This window comes from Engystomops pustulosus, chromosome 4 (assembly GCF_040894005.1).
Source record: "Engystomops pustulosus chromosome 4, aEngPut4.maternal, whole genome shotgun sequence".
Taxonomy (NCBI): domain Eukaryota; kingdom Metazoa; phylum Chordata; class Amphibia; order Anura; family Leptodactylidae; genus Engystomops; species Engystomops pustulosus.
The window spans coordinates 151969876-151991251 of record NC_092414.1 but is presented as its reverse complement, the minus strand read 5'-3'; the positions used below and the strand labels follow the sequence as shown (position 1 = coordinate 151991251).

At 40.0% G+C, this 21376-nt stretch overlaps 1 protein-coding gene across 2 annotated transcripts in view; it reads left to right on the top strand.

Moving 5' to 3' along the window:
* Positions 1 to 18454, top strand: part of AQP9 (aquaporin 9) — a 76876-nt gene extending 58422 nt beyond the window's left edge. For both annotated transcript variants that reach the window (XM_072148125.1, XM_072148124.1), the window contains exons 2-6: positions 2008 to 2134; positions 11632 to 11769; positions 15032 to 15150; positions 16644 to 16861; positions 17855 to 18454. In XM_072148125.1, coding sequence (XP_072004226.1) covers positions 2008 to 2134; positions 11632 to 11769; positions 15032 to 15150; positions 16644 to 16861; positions 17855 to 18029 — 777 coding nt within the window. In that variant the 3' untranslated portion in view covers positions 18030 to 18454. The remainder of the gene's footprint in view (positions 1 to 2007; positions 2135 to 11631; positions 11770 to 15031; positions 15151 to 16643; positions 16862 to 17854) is intronic.
* The last annotated feature ends 2922 nt before the right edge of the window (positions 18455 to 21376 follow it).

The following is a 21376-nucleotide window of genomic DNA, read 5'->3' as shown; positions in this document are numbered from 1 at the left end:
TCCGAGAGGGCACGATTTTAGCTCAGATATATATAAAAGATACTTTACTATCATTATATGTATACTGCCCCGATGAAGAGTCCATTTTTTTTAGTGTGAAACGCATCCAAATTTTATCACTCTCTTAACCCTTTTATTGGGTTCTAATAGCCAGAGGGTCCATGCTCTCCCAACATGGCGTTCACCTGTGGTGGAAGATGGACATGGTCTAGCAAGAACTAATAACCAGACACATTCAAGCAACCATTTTTTTTTTCTATCTTTCACCTGGCCCATTCTAATTTATAGCCCTTTGAATTATATCTAGGTTGCTAGGATACACTCTTAAAATTAATCAGTTATTTTAGGGCCAGGAAAATAGGGATAGAGGCAAATGCCACATTCAAAACAGATGCTAAAGGGATGTGGATCAACCCTGAAAAACGGACATTAACGGCCCCTTGGCCCAGATGTAACCAAACCTCTGTGTCCCCTCAAGTTTTGTTCTTCAGATCAAATTCTGACCGCTAATCTGCTGAGAGTGCAATGAATCTAGCCTTAGAAAATATATTAAGACTTTTTTGTTCTTTTCAAATAATGTTTCTACATGTAAATTTATTTAGAAAAAAAACTCTTCATTTCATAGACAACTCTAAAATGAACTTCACTGGAGTGAAAGGTGCCACATTTTTTGAGAAAATCAATTCAGATTTCTGCTAAAGGTTGTACAATTTAATTATCATAAAACTGATGGATAGCCGTGCATCTTCTGACTATACCACCCCACTCTTCTCTCTCCCTTTTCATATTAAGGGTAGAGAAAAGTTACAAGTTTCAGTGACATAACATAAAATTAAAAGAAGTTTCAATAAATGCCTTTAGTTTTCATTGTGTGGTGCTGCATAATTTGAGGGTACAATGAAGGACACCATAATAGAAGCCTACTGACCCTTTATAATTTGGTCTGTTTAGCTAGGTTTGTGCCTCTCATGATCCTTTTTATTCTGTTCCTATTTCTAGTTTTTAAACATGAACACTTTTCGGGAAAGTAATATTTATATTTCCCTCTGGGTGAACTATGTCTCCTGTGGAAAATCATTTACATTGCTCCATATGTTTATGTCTTGCACAATTTGAAACTAGATTTTGCACAATTCTGACTAGAAGTCAGAAGTTATCATTTGTGTTAGAATAGATGCATAATAATTTGGTTGGATCTTTAATAATAATCACTAGGTATATGGTGAGAGTCACTAATGAAAACATTTGATGTGGATTGACTTATACAGTATGTTGCTTTACTGATTTCACTGAGTTCAACAACTTCTTTTCCCACATGAGTCTTCTTACAATGTGAATGCTTGTCTTTTCTTCATGCACATGGAGCCTTATGTAAAATAAAGAGTAATCTTATAGCTATTATCCTTGTAGATGCAAAAAGTACAGATTAGCTTATGATTTATTTACAGAAAACCCATCCAACAACCTTCACATGCTACTGATATGGGTGTTGCTGTGTTGCAATGCAGTCTTCATTAGATTTGATTATGCCATTATAAATACAGTATTCAATGTCACTTCATTTAATGAGAAAATTGGAAGCCATGGAGTTGTCTGGAGTTTTCCACAGCATCAAACATAAGTATTTTAACTTGATTTACAATAAAATTTGTTCTAAACAGCTGTTAAAAGAGACTTAATAATAATGTTTGCAACCTCCTTTCAATGTTTCCTTCAATGGAGTGTCTCCTCTGGGCTGACGTATGAACCAAGCTTGAGAAATTAAAGATCTGTTGTTTAATTTGCTTTTTAGCTCCCAACCTTTTAATGCAATTAGCTGTTTGCATACACAAACCCGAGCGGCACTCATGCTGCTTATAGAGGGTGATAACCTCACTGAAAAAAAACGCTTGCAGTACTGCAAATTTTCTAGCTTCACCATGTACAATATTAGTAAATTGATGAAGTACTGATGGTCCAGTCACAAAATGGGAAGAAATTGATTTGTATTTTTTCTAATTTATCTAGACCTTCGCATGTTGTAGTATTGCCACAGCTGTTCTCAATTATGGAAGTTCGGCTGGAATCCTGGGTGCTACCGTTGGTGGTTCACTTGCAGTCACTATGGCTGTCTACGCTACTGGAGGTGTTTCAGGTAAAACATATGACATTTTTGGGATAGCAATTTTTAAATGGGACATTTCTTTTAAGGCAAAGGGATAAAATATGCATGCAGATTTTTTTTGTTTATTTTCCCACAACCACTGATGATTTAAGTCTTTTTTCCACCTGAGGCAAAAGTTTAATAGCTGCCCATCCCCAATCCACACCAGATTTAGCACAGAGTAATAAAAGTTCATTCTCCTCAACTGAATATCCTTAAAAGATCCTTAAATATATGAAGATCAGAGACCAAGTGTGCTCTCATATTGATATGAGTAGGAGATGGTTAGTTATATGTATATAAGTTCTCTCAGGTTCAGCTACAGATGTAGACAGCATTTTATTATCTTCAGGCTTTGAGCCTCCACCCTCTCTCCAACCCTATCCTCCTCCCCCATCAACTAAAAGGTTGGAGTGGAGGCACACTTCAGACTTCAGAGGGCTATAACTTTTGATCAGTGGCACCTAGAAACAGTTCTCGTTTCAAATTAATACTCCATAAGAAAGGTGTTTCTAGGTGCCAAAGAAATAAAGATATTAACTGTTAAAGTGACAGTTGGGAGTATATATAAAGATCACACTCCTGACTGTAGTTTTAACAGTGGATATCTCTGGTTCTCTTGCACCTAGAAACTCTTAAAATGACATCCTTGTATACTGAAGTGCCTCTTGTCAGGACATATAAGCTACGTCCCTGGCAGAAAAAGGATAAATATATTATACACCATTCCCTTCATAAATTGAAGTATTATGCAGCACCTTTTTATTTTTTTGATTTTTTTATAACTGTAGTTTTATTGACATTTTTTTAAAAGATTTTTAAGAAGTATTGCAGTAATAAACATGGCCAAAGGCATGAACATGGCAATTGCATGAAAAACAAATGTACAGTACAAGCATTGTGCCATTGAGCTTGAAACAGGCAGAACAAAACCGTTAAGGTGAAAAGGGACTCTTAGTGAGCCAACAACTTTAAAACCAACATACATATACAGACATGGAGACACACATAGGAGGAAGGAGTCAAGTTGGGGAAGACAGTACCTTCACCCGCTTGTAGAAGAGTGAATATTGGGTCCTCCACTCAGCATGTATCTCTTCCCATCCAAAATCTGATGTAAACCACGGTACGTCAACAATTTTCTCTTCCCATCCAGAAGTCATCCTAGGTGGCCTATATAACCTATCTACAGTACTTGTGAGGTGAGCGAGGTTATATTGGTTTTCCTTATACTGGACACATAGGGAAGAATTAGCTGCCCTATCCCAAATCACCTGACAGGTCTCTAAAGAAAGCTCTCTATCCCAGATGGGATTCCCACTTATGCATATAAAAATGCCTCGCTCGATGAGGTGGGTAGGTCAATATTATGTAAATGGCTGAAATGAGGCCTGCTATGGACCATTCCATTTTGCAAATCCTCTCGATTTCTGTGGGTGTAAATGCCATGGTGGAGCCATACAGAGAGTTCAGGAGAGACTTAATCTGCAGGTAGCTAAAGATAAAAGAAGAGGGGAGCTTGAACCTAGCTTTTAAGTCTGAGAAGTCTAAGATTGAGTTAGAGCTAAAGTCCACAATGTGGCCAAATCAAGAGGCTTTTTTGCCTACATTGACTTTACCCTGAGAATTTGCCATACTCCTCCAACAGCCTGTGCAGGTTGGGCAGCAATAGATTGGGTTTCATGATGGTCAGCAAAATATCATTGGCAAAGAGACAGTAGGTGTTCTCCTTATCGTGAGATTGCCAATTAAGGCCACCTTATCATCGGCAAAGAGAGACAGTTTGAATTCTTTATCTCTAACCATTCAATAAGGTCTATTTGAGTGTCAGGTATTATCTCCTCCTTGGCGTGATAGGATAATACCAACCTCATCCTTATGGCTCAATTGAGGCATCCACTAAATGAGTCTATTGGCCTAAATTTTCATGAATATTTTATAATTGGCATTTAATAAGGCTATAGGCCTGTAGTTAGAAAAATCCAGTGGATCTTTACCAGGTTTAGGGATCAGGATAATGTGGGAGTGGGACATTTCTCAGGGAATTGATGTGCAATTATGAAAGGCATTAAATAGGGCTAGTAGGTGTGTAGCTAAGAGTGATTGGAACATTTGGTAATAAGGGTACGTCAGTCCATCAGGACCTGGGGGTTTGCCATTGTGGGGGGATTTTAGAACTTCAGTAAGTTCCTCCAATTTAAGGCTGCTTAGTGCTGTAGAGGTTTACAAGATTGAAGAAAGGAATCCATCTGGGGGGGTACGGGCCACTGGATCAAAGGTTAGGTAGCTAAGAAAGCTGTAAAGGTTTTTTAAAATCAGACCTGAGGATCAAAGGGGATTGTCCCAACAGGACAGAAAATAGAGTGGGCTGAGGACCTACTAGATTCCTCTCTAAGCTGGCGGACTACCAAAGTGTGGGCTTTATTGCCTCCTTCAGAATATTTCTATTTAGAGTACAGCAATTATTTTTCTGTACGAAGCATGGCTATAGCTTTGAGCTCAGGTCTGGTTTCTACCACCTTCTTGAGGAGGGATCTGGTTGGAGCACACATTAATGTTGGGGCTTCGGTTCTATCTTTTGCTTCTCTCTCTGTTTCTTCATGTTTGCAGCCAAAGAGACGCACTGACACCATCATCTTATGAACTTCATATAAGCTAGGGAGGGAAATAATTCTACATTAGAATTACCCAATAAATGTAGCCAGTGCCTCTCTCTGGGTCACTCCGGGTCACTGCTGTTTTAATGTTGCTGTATCATTTGAATGAAGAATAAAGCCAGCTGACGTGATTCTGAGTGTCAGGATTTTTCTTGTGGAATCTCCGTCTCATGTCGACTCTCTGAGCACCACTAGGCAGTGAGCCTTCAAAATTTTTTTGTGCTACGATTTAGTGCCTCTCTCTGGACTGGTCTTTTAAAGCGTCTCATTAAGCCTCCAGTAATAGGCCCTAGTGCACATATGGGTGTGTGAGATGGTTAAGAAGAGGGGAGGATGATCTGACCACATGATCGAACATCAGCCTTAAGATTTGTATGGATCCTACAAAGAGGTCAATTCTTGTATGAGAACCATGTGGTGGGGAATAATAGGAAAAGGAGGATTGTATGTGGTGAGAATTGTCAATTCCCCAGGGGTCGTAAAGTCCATTACTGAGTAATATATGAAAGGGTTTGGGAGGAAGAAGAGTAAGTGACCCGTTTTACTACTAGGTGATCTATATATACAGAAGGCCAGAAAGTGATTCAAAAACATGTTTATAGAATTTAATTTGCCTAGTTTTAGGGGCATAGATATTGCAGAAGGTAAGGGGACATTTCATAGGGAACCATGGATTACAACGTATCTGCCCTTAGGACCAGTAATAGTGTTCGTGACTTGTATCGAGCAGGAAGTATAAGGGTGGCAACTCCCACTCGACGTTCATCGCTATTAGCAAGATATGATGTTGGGTAGGTGCCCAAGGCAAAAGCACAGATGCCAGATGCAGCAAAATGGGTTTCTTGTAAGAAGACCACATGTGCTCCCTGTTTTTGCATTTTCACCAGAGCTATATGGCGTTTAGCATTGGAGAGATTGGTGAGAAATGTAAGGAGCACCTAATAAGGCCTACCCCATCCTGAAGAGAGGTCCGCCATGTTGTGGTCTTGACTGGTACCTAGGGTGAAACAAAAGGAGAGGGAGGACAACCAAAACAATGACACAACAAATAGAACTGTAACATTAGTAGCCAACTATTTTTAACCAACATTAGTAATGGTTTAGGAGTCTGGGTATTAAAAGATGAAAACCTCCACAACCCGCTGAGGAGGGGGCACACCCTGACAAATAGAAGTACCTGATTGGGGGAGAAAGAAAGAAAGACAGGAGAAGGCAAGGAAAGAACATTAAGGTGTAAGGAGAGTCTCATATATACTCCAGACTTTTTGATCAACATAACTGCAAAATTCCAGGTAGCAGGACAACTGGCTGAGGCGTATTCTCTCAGTGTGGCATGAAAGGCAGGAGCAACCACTCAGGTATCCGGAACCTTCAAGGGTTGTCGGGATTCCCTGCGGACCTCTCAGCAGGAGGGGCAGTATATTTACATCAGATGCGCACACACACATGCAGTATATACACTCATGTACACATACATTTATAAAGACGTATTTATCTACTCAACATCTGGCATTCCTCTTATTTTCTCGATGCCACAGAACCAGAAGCCACAAACGAGATTGCAGCACACAAGCTGCTGGCCACATGGAGTAAGTAGACTCCTGGTCCTGCTGTCACCTCCCTACCACACCTCTCTTCTCTGAAAGATTGCTCATTCTGCTCATATGTGCATTGCAGCATATAATGTGTGATGCTGCACTGCTTGTAATACTGGAAAGTTAGACTACAAAACACACGTGCCGCAGCCTGTTCACCTTATTGCTGGGTCAGCTTTTACTCTGAGGATTGGCTCCACTTCCCGTCCAGCCAATGGTAGGACAATGTACAAACTCGACTTCCCTTCTCACTTAGATTCTGAAGCCAGCTGGAATGTTGTTGTCGGGATGCCTGTACTCAGGAGCGGCAGTAAGGCTGCCCCCTCAGGTCTCCACTTTCTGCCACCTGAGATTTACATTGAAATCCTGTTTCCTGTTTAAAGTACCAATAGTGGGTCAGGGGTTGATTCTATTCATTATTTGAATGATATTTCAGTCATTGTTAGATCTAGACAGAATTCAGGGTGCGCAAGTCAATTCACCTATTTATATTGTTCTCAATGCTAAACAAATCACAAACTCTATTATATTTTTGCTATTCCATTTTTCTAGCAATTGAGTCAGGAGAAATAGCTAGTGAAGATACATTTTGGCTCCTTGTTGGAATTTCTGCATCAAGTTTCTAACCACATTTAACCATCACCGTTTCCTTTAGTACTGCTGCCTAGGAGAAGGGATTCTCTAACACTGCTGTAGTTTGCTTTCCATTCCCACTCTTTCCTATGTATGATTTCTTGCCACACATATTTTCCTTACTGGCTAGTTACTCCAAATGCTACATCTACATTTTAAGTGCATTTTGTCTGCTCACAAGAACCACTGCATGAACACATGCCTCTACATGGTATTGCAGAAGTCTAGCAGATAAAAGGGGTAACATCACCTTTAGAAACAAGGGCTTTCTAGAAATTCTAATTTTGAAGAAATAGTGTATTCAGAACCAGTAAAGAATGGCATGACAAAAATATAAATGAAAACTTTTTCGACAATGCATAGCAAGTGACCAAATGCCATGCCCTGCCGGTACCTATAGGCCAGTGGTGGCGAACCTATGGCATGGGTGCCAGAGGTGGCACTCGGAGCCCTTTCTGTGGGCACCCAGGCCATCACCAGAGGAGACTCCAGGTATCTTCCTGCAGTCCCAGACAGCCCAGGACTTGCTGTGCACAGAGCTGTTTTAAAGTGACAGTGCTATCTGGGACTACTTGAGGAGTGGGAAGGTGTGGACAGATCTGGATTATCACTGTAGCTACTGCTCTGGCCCTGACAATTCTTCCTGTTAATGGACCTTGGAGGGAAGGTACAATGATTATCCAAATTTCTTCAATTTTCAGCTTTATTGGTGTCCTCAGGGTGCTGATATGAATGAAAGCTGTGACAGAGCAGGGAGTATAAATCACAAATTAAATTTCTATGTTGGCGCATTGCAATAAATAAGTGGGTCATGGTTATAGTTTGGGCACTCGGTTTCTAAAAGGTTCACCATCACTGCTATAGGCTTTCTGCTAGAGCCCTATCTAGGCTTTCCTTTACTCAGGACATATGTTCAGTTCTTGCATCTACCCTAATAAAAGTGACTTGTTTACCCATCTCTGTCAGACAAGCAGTGGGGCCAATGGACTCTGGTGACCCCAATTTCTACATAAGCCCCCGTTACTGGAATAGATCTTTAAACCACTGTCCACTGTCTAGTAACAGGACGGCAAACACTTGATTCATCTTGGTGACATTTATTACATGTTCAATGGCTCATCTACTGGAATGTAAATTTTCATGTGAAGAGATTTAACATATCTTATAGGCGACAGAATAATGCAAGTCAAGTATACACTAACCTCAGCAGCTGGTGTTCAATAATAAAGATCAGAGATCAATGGCGGTCAGAAATCTAATTGTATTTGTGAATGGAGATGGTCTAATTTTAAAGCCCCTGTATCACTTAGATGCATATAAATTGGATTTGCAATAATGTGAAAGCACTTGGTTATACAACAGGCAGTTAAGCAGTAGTAATTCACACTTTGAAAGACAATCTTGCCATAAATCTATGGCAGTAAAATGCAAAATACAACTCTAAAGGCTCTAACTACAGTGTCTGCCGAACATTGCTTAATACAATCACAGATATGTTATAATATGTGCACTAGAAAATTACTTTAAAGTAATAAGAATTTTTATATAATGTGTGTGTGTTGTACCAATATATAATACAGTATACTAAACTTCATATAGTACTGAGTTCACACTGGTAATACGGTATTCATTTATAATGGAAGCATTGATACCATGTTGTATCCATACCTAGGAACATACCACCTTCACTACTCGGTAGATAAAAGTGAATAAGAAAAAGCCGGCTCACCCAACCAATAGATTGTTCGGTAGTACACACACTGTGGAAGTCCTCTGGTGCACGGAGTGATTAATCCATAGCCGTATGGTGCTTGCAAAGAGAGAAAAAGATAAACCGGCACTGCACGAAGGATGTCACTGGGATAACTTGCCAATGTTGCTTCTTTATTGAATAAAATGTCACATGCACGTGGATACAGGCTGGTTAACGCGTTTCGACGGAGACCGTCTTATGATTAAGACAGTCTCCGTCGAAACGCGTTAACCAGCCTGTATCCACGTGCTTGTGACATTTTATTCAATAAAGAAGCAACATTGGCAAGTTATCCCTGTGACATCCTTCGTGCAGTGCCGGTTTATCTTTTTCTCATGTTGTATCCATAGTACAATAAAAAAACAAACCGTAACCAACAAACCCTATTAATGGAGGATAGTGAATAACACTACCTTCCGTACGGATCTGATGGCTGGAACCCCCACCAGCAAGGGGTCTAAGTCTCATTGAAGAGCACAGCACTCCGGAATCTCCGGAACTCTCATTAATAAAGTGCCAGTAATAGATGAGTGCCATTCTATTTAATATTAAGGAATTGACAAAAATTGATGAGCACGACACTCTGAAATTCCCATTCATAGTCTATAAGAGTGCCAGGGATAGGTGAGCTCTGTGCTAGGCTAGGCTTCTGGAACTACCATAGATACTGAGTCGTACTTTGCACCTTCTATTGGTTGGTCTCATTTCCTGCACCACAATAATGAATTTTGTTGCGCACGGCTATTTTCTGTCCGGTCATGCCCCGTAGTCAATTTTTGGAAGAGTCAAACTGGCTTAAAATGGTCTAAAAACCTTCAATAAATGTGGCACTCAAACACAGCTGGACTCCAGTGAAGGAGTAAAAGCATCTCGAGGAGGATCAGAAGCAAAGGAAAGGGTCTGAATACTCACGACCATGTGATAAATAAGCAAAAATATCTACATTTAAGTTTTTTTCTGTCAAGAGTGTACATTACTGAGCAACAATAAATACATTTTCTGATCTTACAAATTGGCTGCAATAAAACAAAGGGTTAAAAATGTAAATACTTTCCCTACCCACTGTATAATTCTCTACAGACATTTTTATCACTCATTATTCCAGTACAGCTAGCAATCTTAATGCCAACCTTCCTGCTTCTGTTTAGGTTTCTATTCTCTTCCTGTACTTTAAGCAGTTTGATATAGAGCAGGGAGAGCTGAGCATGGTGAAATCTAGGTGTGTGAAAAGGATTTAGTATAACCTTCCTGTGTGTAGAAGATGTTAACTAGCCATAGGGGTGGTGCTATCAATTGACAGATTTCTCTTTGTTCACATGGAATCTTGGGGGAAAGTTAACAGAAGTGTCTGAGAGCAGAACTGATCTAGTTCCTGATGGCGACCAATCAGAGCTTAGCTCTTATGTTCCCACAGCTGTTTATAAAATTAAAGCTGAGCTCTGATTGGTTTCCTTGGGAAACTGGAACAATTTTACCTCAGACTATTCTGATAAGACTCCCCCATTATATGGAGTCACAAATAGTACCGCCTCAATGACTGCTTCTAAGAATCGATCTGCTAAGCAGACTGACAGTAATTTCATAGTGACAGATTTTCTATAAAAATATAAATTAAATACTTCTGTTGGAAGTTGGGAATGATCCATAGTATCTACAGTGTATTTGTGTGACTTTAGAAGGAGAAAATCAATAGGGGATATATCACTATTTCATATGTCTTTTTGTGACATATCAAAGCAGGCAGCGAGGTGGACCTATTCCCCAGCACTCCCCTGCTATGCAACTTTTTAAGTGCAAGGGAAACTTGTTAGAGAGAAAGAATGGCAGCACAGTGCACGCAAAAAGTTGCACGGCAGTGGCTGGGCTAGTACAAGGAGTGCATTTGACCAGGTGGTCTTTTCTGTACTTCTTTTCTGATCATAGTACAGCATTCAGAAATATCATCTGGGACAGTATGGATCAGCAAAAAATAAAGCGGTGCACTTTATTTGGATGTGATTTGAGTCGATAAATATTGTTGTAACTCATAAGTAGAAATCCTGCATACATTGGGGGTCATTTATTAAGGGCCCGATTCGCGTTTTCCCGACGTGTTACCCGAATATTTCCGTTTTGCGCCGCTTGTACTTAAATTGCCCCGGGATTTTGGCGCACGCGATCGGATTGTGGCGCATCGGCGCTGGCATGCGCGCGACGGAAATCGGGGGGCGTGGCCGAACGAAAACCCGACGTATTCGGAAAAACCGCCGCATTTAAAAACCGAAAATGTGTCGCATAAGGACCGCTTACCTTCACCTGGTCCAGCTCGGTGCATTCCGGCGCGATGAGTTTACTTTCAGCGCAGCAGCGCCACCTGGTGGACGGCGGAAGAACTACCTTATTAAATCCCGGCCGGACCCGAATCCAGAGCGGAGAAGCCGCCGCTGGAACGCGAATGGACCGGGTAAGTAAATTTGCCCCATTATTTTACTAAAATGCACCATATAGTATAACATTCTTCTATAAAACAAAAAAAATCTAGAATACAATTCATTATTTAGTGTAGTTTATATTAATACTGAATACCAGTCGCACTACTCAATCTACATCTATATGCACAATTGTTTTGTAATATTTTGTGCAATATCAACAGTGACACGTTATACTTTTAATTGGGATTTATGATGCTAGAATTACTATGCTTGAAGCCAAATATCTAATGGCAGGTCCTCATATGCCTTCCAGCTGCATGCATAGAAGTGATTACTGTATGTTCCTACAAGGGTGTCCAAAATGCTGTGATACCAATCATGTAACATGTAATTCTGTGGTTCTGTTATGTACAATACATTTTCTGCTTTTTTTTTTAAGGTGGCCATATTAATCCAGCAGTTTCCTTTGCCATGTGTATGACTGGAAAACTGCCATGGGTCAAACTTCCTTTTTATGTGAGTGCACAGTTCCTGGGAGCGATCACTGGCTCTGCAGCTGTTTTTGGTGTTTATTATGGTATGTTGCGCATATTAAAATAACATTACTTACTATTTGTTAATGTGGATCTATAACATACATGATACAGTATATGTCACCCAAACCCTAGTTGTTGCTGCAAAGTGCAGTAACAGGCCCCTGATTTTAGATCTACTACAGGCCATGCAGCATCATTCTTATCTTATAATAATGGAAAAAGAATTCTGTTTCCTTATTTAAACACATAGGGGCACATGTATCATAGTTTTTCAGCTGCCACTTTTTGAAGTTTCCTGAAGTCGGCCTACTTAACCCCATAGCGCAATAAGACGTACCCTTACCCTCACGGGCTGAGCCCTCTTCATACTCACCGGGCATTTGCTTCATAATGAAGCAAACGCCCATCGCTAACACCGATCGCGGGTGTTATCCCTTTGATCGCCGCCGGCCATCTTGGCTCTGATCGTCACTCCCCGTGACGTCACCGGGGAGCGGCAATCCGTTGTCATGACAGCCTCGGATCACACAAAGATCCGAGGCTGTCATGATCGAGGCTATCTATTACAATGTGCGATCTGCGATCTATCAAAATTTAATAACCGTTTTTCACTGTGTTTTACCCCGTAGCGGAAAATAGCGCCCGAAGTTTCAAATTGCATTTTTTAGCCATTTTGAAAAATAGAAAAAATTCTATAAAAAGTGATCAAAAGGTCGCACAGTCCTAAAAATAAAAGCGTTGAAAACGTCATCAGAAGTCGCAAAAAATGACACCACCTACAGCTCTGTACACTAAAGTATGAAAAAGTTATTAGTGCAAGAACACTGTAAAATGAAGATTTTTTTTTTCTGTACAGGAGGTTTTAATTTTTGTAAATGTATGAAAACATTATAAAACCTATACAAATTTGGTGTCCCTGTGATCGTATTGACCCAATGAATGAAGTAGACTTGTCATTTGGGGCGCACAGTGAAAGCTGTAAAAACCAAGCCCACAAGAAATGGCGCAAATGTGTTTTTTCATCATTTTCACTGCATTTAGAATTTTTTTCCCGCTTCCCAGTACACAGCATGGAATATTTAATACCATCACTACGAAGTGCAATTTGTTACGCAGAAAATAAGACATCACACAGCTCTGTACATGGAAAAATAAAAAAGTTATAGATTTTTGAAGTGAAAAATAAAAACGCAAAAACGAAAAGGGCCTGGTCCTTAAGGGGTTAATCATTGCAATGAGTTGACCGTTTAGTCTCACTTTTGCAACTTCTTCTGGTGTGCAACTTTTGAATCCCAAATAGTAGCTCCTAAAAAATAAGTCTGGGTCTAGCATACTCTGTTTTGGGATTTATTAGGTGCAAGAATGGGACAATTTCAGAGCCCAAAAGTCTCACAAGTTGAACAAGCATCTGGGCTACAAAGATAAATACGGCAACACTGCATTAAATCCTTGAGGCAGCTAACTTTGGTACGCTGCTTGATTTTGCGCCTAAAAAGTCTCAAACTGTGAAAGGTCTCACAAAAAGTTGCACAAAAAAGAAAACGAAAGCAATAGGAGTGATACATGTCCCCCATAGAATCCCACTTCCTATAGGTGTCTGCATCACTATCATTTTAAATGTTTGCAGTCTTGGAGCCTCACATGGAAATATTCCTTGTACCTCTTTGAAGCTTCACATGCAGATACTAATATGCCACACTGATCACTGACATATTGGAGTATACAGCTATGCATACTTCCTGTCAAATTATCTCAAAGGTTTATCCTACATCATTACTGTACATGAAATGTATCCCTTATCAAAATGTGCTTTTGGTGTTTCCATTGACTCAACCTGTGCTGTGAATGTTTGGTTCAAGCTTACTTTGTCTTGCTTTAAAAACTGTAGAGATCTTGCTATGTTTTGAATTTGTATTTAAATCCCCCATTGAAATGGATCTCTCCATGTTAATACTGATGTTACTAATACTGATCTTACTTATTTACCTTGGATCCCACAATATTGAAAACCTCTGTATCAATGTTATTAAAAGTTTTATTAACTATCCTAGTTACCCATGGGAACCAATCAGAGCTCATCTTTCATCCTTGCTCAAAGATGCATCCCATATTTAGTCACCCAAAAGCAGGAAAAATACATTTTTACACTCCATACTAATACATCCATTCACACAAATGTCTCTTCTTCATACCCAGTCCCAGCCGCACTTTCTTCTCGGGCCCCATCCCTTGGCAAAATGAAAGGGTTTAAAGAAAATCTACCACTTAAAGCAAGCATGATAAACCAGGGACACTTATTCATATATTCAGTCACTGAGCCTAAAGGGCTCTGGGGGCTTTGGCATAGCCCCTTAGTGTTGCAGATTCGTAGGCTGTTACAATGAACTGAACATGTCTCACCCACCCCCTCCATCTGCCTGTGTAATCTAGCAGCAGCATGAAGTACATGGAGAGGATAGACCTGCTCTGTACAACAGCCTTTGAAGCTTCAGCAGTGAGGGGTTCTAGAAAAGCCCTCTAGATTTTCTGATGGTACATTTTACACTAGGGGTTGGCAATGTGTTTGCTATCTTCAGGTTATTTTCTTCACCGCCATTCTATGCGAGTGACAGAAGAGAGGGACCAGGCAACAAAGTACAGAGAGGGGTCGTGCATACATAATTAAATGGCTGTGCAGGGGCTTTGCTCTCATCGGGTAAAGGGTCTGGCAGTGCTGGATCCTCTGGACCATTAGATAATAAGACACAGGCACTTTTAAGAAAGATTTTTTATTGCTGAAAAGTGGGACTTGTAGTCTGGATCTGGATTGTAGGCCATTGCACCCAAGTTTGTATATTTTTTGATGAATGTGTTGCTTTTTTGCTTTTTACCATATTTTTCTGACTATAAGGCGCACTGGATTATAAGCCGCACCTTCAATAAATGCCTGTTAAAATGTCTAGGTTCATATATAAGGCGCATGAATGACCAGCAGGTGGCAGACCTGTGCACAGCTTAAGGCAGCTGTTGTCTGTAATTACGGTTCATATATAAGGCACGCTGGACTATAAGGCGCACCTTTGATTTCTGAGAGAATCAAAGGTTTATTTTGTGCGCCTTATAGTCCGAAAAATACGGTATATAAAGAATATATAATTTTTATAGCTTTCCAAGACATAGTGTAATGCACAAACTATAATTAAATTCAGTATTTATTGGAAAAGCTTAACAGATGTGATCACTTATGCAAATATAAATTTGCTTGGTAAAACTTTAGACTGTTATAGTTTTTACATTCATGACAAACCTTTGATGTTTTTTCAGATGCATTAATGAAGTACTCTGGAGGAGTATTAACAGTAACAGGCCAAAATGCTACAGCTCACATTTTTGCAACATATCCGTCTCCGTATCTTTCAACCCTGAATGGACTTGTAGATCAAGTAAGCGCAAACATCACCTCTTCCACTATCTACATTGACTATTCTGTGTATCTCATCTCATGAATGATAAAGACCCTCTTCACAGTTGGGCACCATAGAAAATTCTAAATGTTACATCTAGCCAGGGGCATTTCTTAAGGCAGTGCAGAGGTGCACATGGGCTCAAAGGCCTTATGTTGCCATAATGTATCTCTTCCCATTAGGAGGAGACCATTACTATTCATAATAAATTATAGTTTGGGACCTGGCAAAGGCTTTTCTTTGGGACCATAAAGCTTCAAATTCCAACTCTGTGAGCAGTTAGATGACAGCCTATATGGCTACATTTACAAAATTACATGCAGTTATAAAAAAAAACTACACATGTATTCAATATATATTATAGTATATTATATTATGCGTAACAGTTCTTTCTAGAGTATAGTATAATAGGTAAGAACAGTTCCTAAAATTTAAATAATATGGGTGTGGACCTCTGCACCCTTTTTTAATTTTTTTTTCTGTTGATTTATTATGCCGCAGTGTTAGAGTGATAGCATTACCGGAATCCTCCGGTAACGCTATCAAACACTGCGGCGGGGTACAATGTAATTGTCGGACACCTCGCAAAGCTGTCCGACGTATTCATGAGGGGGCGGGGTTGGGGCGGGGCTAGGGGCGGTGACTGCCGCCTACCGCGTGGCAGTCACTGTCTGCCTATGGAGTGAGCGGGGCGGTCCGGGGAAGAGGCAGCGCCTCGGACCGCCCCCTCATGAATACATCGGACAGCTTTGCAAGCTGTCCAATGATTACACTGTACCCCGCCACAGTGTCTGATAGCGTTACCGGAGGTTTCCGGTAACAGTATCACTATAACACTGCGGCGTTTGATCAAGCACTAGGAGCTGCTTACTTTAGTAAGCAGCTCCTAGTGCCGAAAATTTAGGTGACAGGTACTCTTTAATTTCCTTAAAGGAAATCTACCACCAGAATCCAGGATTGTAAACCAGCCACACTTACATGCTGGTGTGTGCCCCCTCTGGTAGGATCCGCTCTTCTTTAACTTTTTATGCCATTGTTTTAAGAAAAAAGGATTTAAAAATGATGCAAATAAGCCTGAGGAACTCAAAGCCTTAACTGTTAATTGGACCAGGCATCTCTGTGGTGCATTTCCATTATTAACTTTTTTTTTTTGGAAATACAACAATATAAGGATATAAAAGAAGAGCAGATTCTATTAGAGGGGGCACCCACCAGCATGTCAGTGCTCTTGGTTTCCAATACTTGAATTTGGTGGTAGATTTTCTTTAAGCCTTTTGTATACTGTTATATATATAGTTTGTTACTTTCTGTAAAATGTACTTGGTAAAATATTGATGTTTCTCTCACTATGAATTTTGTATAACTAAATGTAAAAATATTAAAAAAACATTGTATTCAAACCATTACGGTCTGATTTTTTTTTTTTTTTTTTAGCAATGTGACTTAAAATCATGATTTCTCCCCTTACACAGATAATGTCTACTGCTCTGCTTCTAATTCTAATTTTTGCCATGTTTGACAAGAAGAACATGCCAGTTCCGAGCGGGTTAGAGCCAATTGCTATTGGGCTTCTCATTCTAACATTAGGACTATCGCTAGGATCCAACTGTGGAGGCGCTATGAACCCAGCTAGAGATTTAGGACCAAGAATCTTTACATCCCTGGCCGGCTGGGGATCTGAAGTTTTCACGTAAGTCACCTTCAAGAGGCTCCGGCCTCTTAGTAAATCTGATAAGGCGGTCCTTGTCTCACTCCTGATTTCCACCAGATGTGACTGGTTAAAACCAGGTCAAACTTGGTCTAAAAATCAGGAGCTGTTTTCTGGTGGAGTCCTTTGTAACTTCGATGCCAGCACCTCTCTCTGCCCCATTCGGCTACACATCTAACAGCTAAAGATCATTGCTGTTTTTATTGTGTCTTATTTAATTTGCTCACTCTTTTGTGCCCCACATTAATGCTCCAGTCTATCAGCAGTCTATGTACTTCCTTCTCCAGTACTTACACAATGTAGGAGATTTATCATACGCTGGCGGGTAGCACCACTGCAGCCATGGGGCAGTTCTACACCAGGTCCAGCCTGGCCTAGAATTGTGTCATAGCCTGCACTTGAATGGGGCTATAAATTTGCGTCCGCATGTACGTCCCCGCAGACGGCCAAGTGAATGAACCCTTACACTGTAGTCAGTATTTTTGTTCTACTTCATGTGCTTTTACAGACTCCTTTTCCATACTGTGATTTCATATAAAGGTTTTCCAGAAAGTGTAGATTAATTACTCTGAGGACCATTACTTTAAAATGGAGACTTATTATGGGACACATGGGACTCGGATATACAGCTGATCATTGCAGCCTGGGACTAAAATAAAGCATCCAGAGAGCTTCACCAGAGGTCACAATGGGCACAGGGGTCATCTGTAAGTCGGGTGTCCTTTAGTCAGGGACTGCCTGTACATTATATTATTATAGAGACCCAAGAATTGTCCTCTGTGGTAACTTATGGGAAAATAAAAGGGCCTTCACTTGTTTTTTTTGGTTATAGAATTTTTCTTTATTAAATAGTTCATAGTAAATTTTGTCTATATAAAACTCTACAATTGAACAGCTAGAGGAACATACTGTGCACTGTGTCATGTGTTACTATGCTGTTTTATTTCCAAAATAACAATTCCCACTTTTTTACAGTGCTGGAAATGGCTTTTGGTGGATCCCTGTGGTTGGACCAATGTGTGGAGCTGTAATTGGGTCCTACATATACATTTTATGCATTGAAGCTCATCATAAAAAAGACGTAGACATCTTGCATCCAAATCTTGACATTGAACAGTTTGAAAAACACGAACTTGCCAGCATGGCCTGAAAGACTGAAAATTTTCCTTGAACTGTGTTCCAACATCCATGAGTAAAATGCTCATGTGTGCATAACTTTCCTTTCTCATTTGAACATGGATGTTATGTGATTGGCTTATGGTGATGTAAATGGGAGCCATGATGTAACTAATTACCTGCTAAATTTTAAGTAAAAATTAAAACAAAATATGAGACTTTTTAAAGGTTCTCATTAGTATTTTATTCCTAGCCTTCAATCTTCCACATAAAAATATCAGGGGATAATCATAATGCCTGGTAATTGCTCAGCCATAAATCATTCTTCTTAATGAAGCACTAATGGACCATAGACTAGGTCACAAAGGTATATGCAGGTAATTGGTCTTGTCATGCATTAATGTGTAATAACTGTGATCAATCATCAATACCATTAAAATTTGCTGTGTGTTAAAATGATTTTACTGTCAGAGGCCAAGAACTTCACTTCAGTAAGATGCTGTTTCCCATCTACAAGAAAATGTATGATGCGCTGCTATCAATTATCCTGCTAGTGAGGTCAATTTGTAAAGCCATAAACATTCAGTATCTCGCAGCCACTAAAACCCATTGGGCTGGAAAAACTGCTTCTAGAAATATGCACAATGTTCTGTTGTAGCTTTTCTGTGTCTGGTGTACTTTTCTTTATTAAAAAAAATCTTCAGGAACATAAATGAACAGTCTTTATTTCTAATTCTTGAAGACTGTCTTTTAAAACCCACATTGACTGATGACTGATTGTATAACAATGCACTCGCATAAAATGGAAAAATCTAATAAAAAGTATGAGACAAAAAAAACCCAGATTAAATATCTTAGATTATATAAAGTGGGAATGTTCCATGCAAAACCCTTTCTTAGCGACATCAATATAGTCGATTCATAAACTGTAAGTTCTATTGGACCGTAAACCCCAATCATACAACATATAGGATCTCATGATAGTAACAGAATAGTCATTTTTGAAGTAAGATTATAAAATCATGTGGTAGTAGACTAAGGTAGGCCAAGCAGGGTTATGATTCTGAGGGCTATCCTGCATCTATAGAGATTCTATACATGTGGGATCTAGTATAAATGAATATTTGTGAAACATCCCATAATAAATAGCCCCTAGTGTCAAATGACTTTAAAGTCACTTCTATAGGGGATTGAATCCTTAGAGCCCATTGTATATTTCAGAGCTTCGGCCACCACATGATTTTCTGGTTCTCTGGTGGGCCAATAGAGCCCTGGAATCACACAACTACCTCATCAATGGCTAGAAATATAAAATATTGTGAATTTTTGGACCCTTATCATCCTGCTGAAAACTAGTGCAGTTTGTGTACACCAGTTGTTGTATGTCAGTTGTGCCACTGCACTCTACCCCACTGAGATGTCTCACCACAACACTGGCCATACCGGATGCACTGCAAACAATTTACTACAGCCAAACATAGTGGTGATCACATGACCTGCAGGTCAGGCAGGTGCAGGACATGTGATGTGGACATGTGACCAGTAGCCATCTTCTGCTGTAGATAAATGGAATAATGTTGTGGATCTTTTAACATGACACAAAAGCTATTTTTTTTAAACTACTTGAAATACAAGCAAAAAACTGTATTGACTTGCATAATAATACTAGCTATACTGTGGATGGATGGTAAATAAAAAAAATAAAACACTGGCAGATTTGCTGTTTTGTTTCACAGATCCTACCCTCAAAAATGATAAAATGTATTCAAGACATTACATAAACGCAAAAATGGTCCTAATAAAAGTAATCTTGTCCACTGCTCTGCACACAGTCATATTTTTCCTATGTCTGCAAACTACGGGACTCTTGGCTGTTTTTGTCAACCAGATACGAAAAAAAAAATCCGAAAGTAGCTTTTCCTAACCCTTTGTAGTGTAACATGATTGTGTTACCTAGAAACTAATCCGCAAATACGAACGGCAGGGCGACGCCAGCACTGGGCATACCTGGGTAAGTGCTGGGGCACAGGGCTCTTAGGGGGGCCACATAATGCTGTACAAAAGGAATCCATATGGTGAGGGGGGCTGTATCTAATGAATCCATAGGGTGTGAGGGGTTTTCAATAAAATAACCATGAGGGGGCTGTTTGGTATGATAGGAAATATTTTAGGGAACAGGGGATTGTCTTAGTTTTAGAATTTTTAATGCCACAATGTGAGTTCACAGCAAAGGGGCCTACTGAGGATCTGTCGCCCAGGGGCCTACTGAAACCTGGAGATGATACTGACGGACGGCACATGGATTTCCTTTTTCCACAGCCCCATTATCTTCTATAGGAGAGCAGAGCTGCAAACACAGCCAAGAAAAGAATGTGCTGTGAGTATTTTCTCCGAGGCACCAATCTCGCAGGCTGTGAAGTCCTCAGCTGTGTGCATGAGCCCATAATAATACATGAAGCCTTGAGAAAGATACAAAAAAAAAGTCTGTATCACCAGAAGAAATAATGTTTGTGTGCATGAGGGCTAAAGGGCAAGTTTGTTTTTCTCCACATGAACAGAGAAGCTTGTTCACAGAAAAAGAGACCTAATGGCCTCTTATTGATTTCACTGGGAGAGGAATTATGGCAATGAAAATCTGTACCAAAATGCATTGTGTGAACATGACCCTTAAGAAAGCTGATGCTAAGTTGAACGTTGTCATTGTCCCTGTGCTATCCGTTTGTTGATTAATTGAATAGAAAACAGAAAAAAATCATTGCTATGGACTCGCTGCCCGAGCCAGATAACTTTGAGCAGGTTCTGTTCCTGCCCCAGTTTGTAGCTTGGGCAGGCTTTATTCAGTGACTGGACCTCGCCAATGACACACTGGTGGCTGCTCCTTTAGTCTACTTTATCATCTGACTCCCACATACACATTTATGCACATCCCATGTGGCTGTTTTTTGCTTTCCTTTTATACAAGGTTTTTTTGTGGTTACATTTGTAATAAAAGTCTATTGTTACATAAAAAAAAAACAAAAACAACTTATTTTGTATCTAACTAAACTAAGGGAAAGAACACACATTCATGTTTTTTAAACAGTTTTTGAACCCAAGTCAGTTGTGGATCATAAAACGATAGAATCCAATGTCATCGAAACAAATGAGCATGTCTTGCCTGATTCCCCTATACATGCATGCTTGGCATATGATCTGAACTAGAATAGCAGAAAATATGGCATTAGTTTCTGCAGAGAGTTTGTATGTTCTCTCTGTGTTTGCGTGGGTTTCCTCCAGGTCCTCCGCTTTCCCCCCACACTCCAAAACTTACTGGTAGGTTGAATAAATTGTGAGCCCCATCGGGGACAGGGACTGATTTGGTAAACTCTGTGAAGGGCAGCG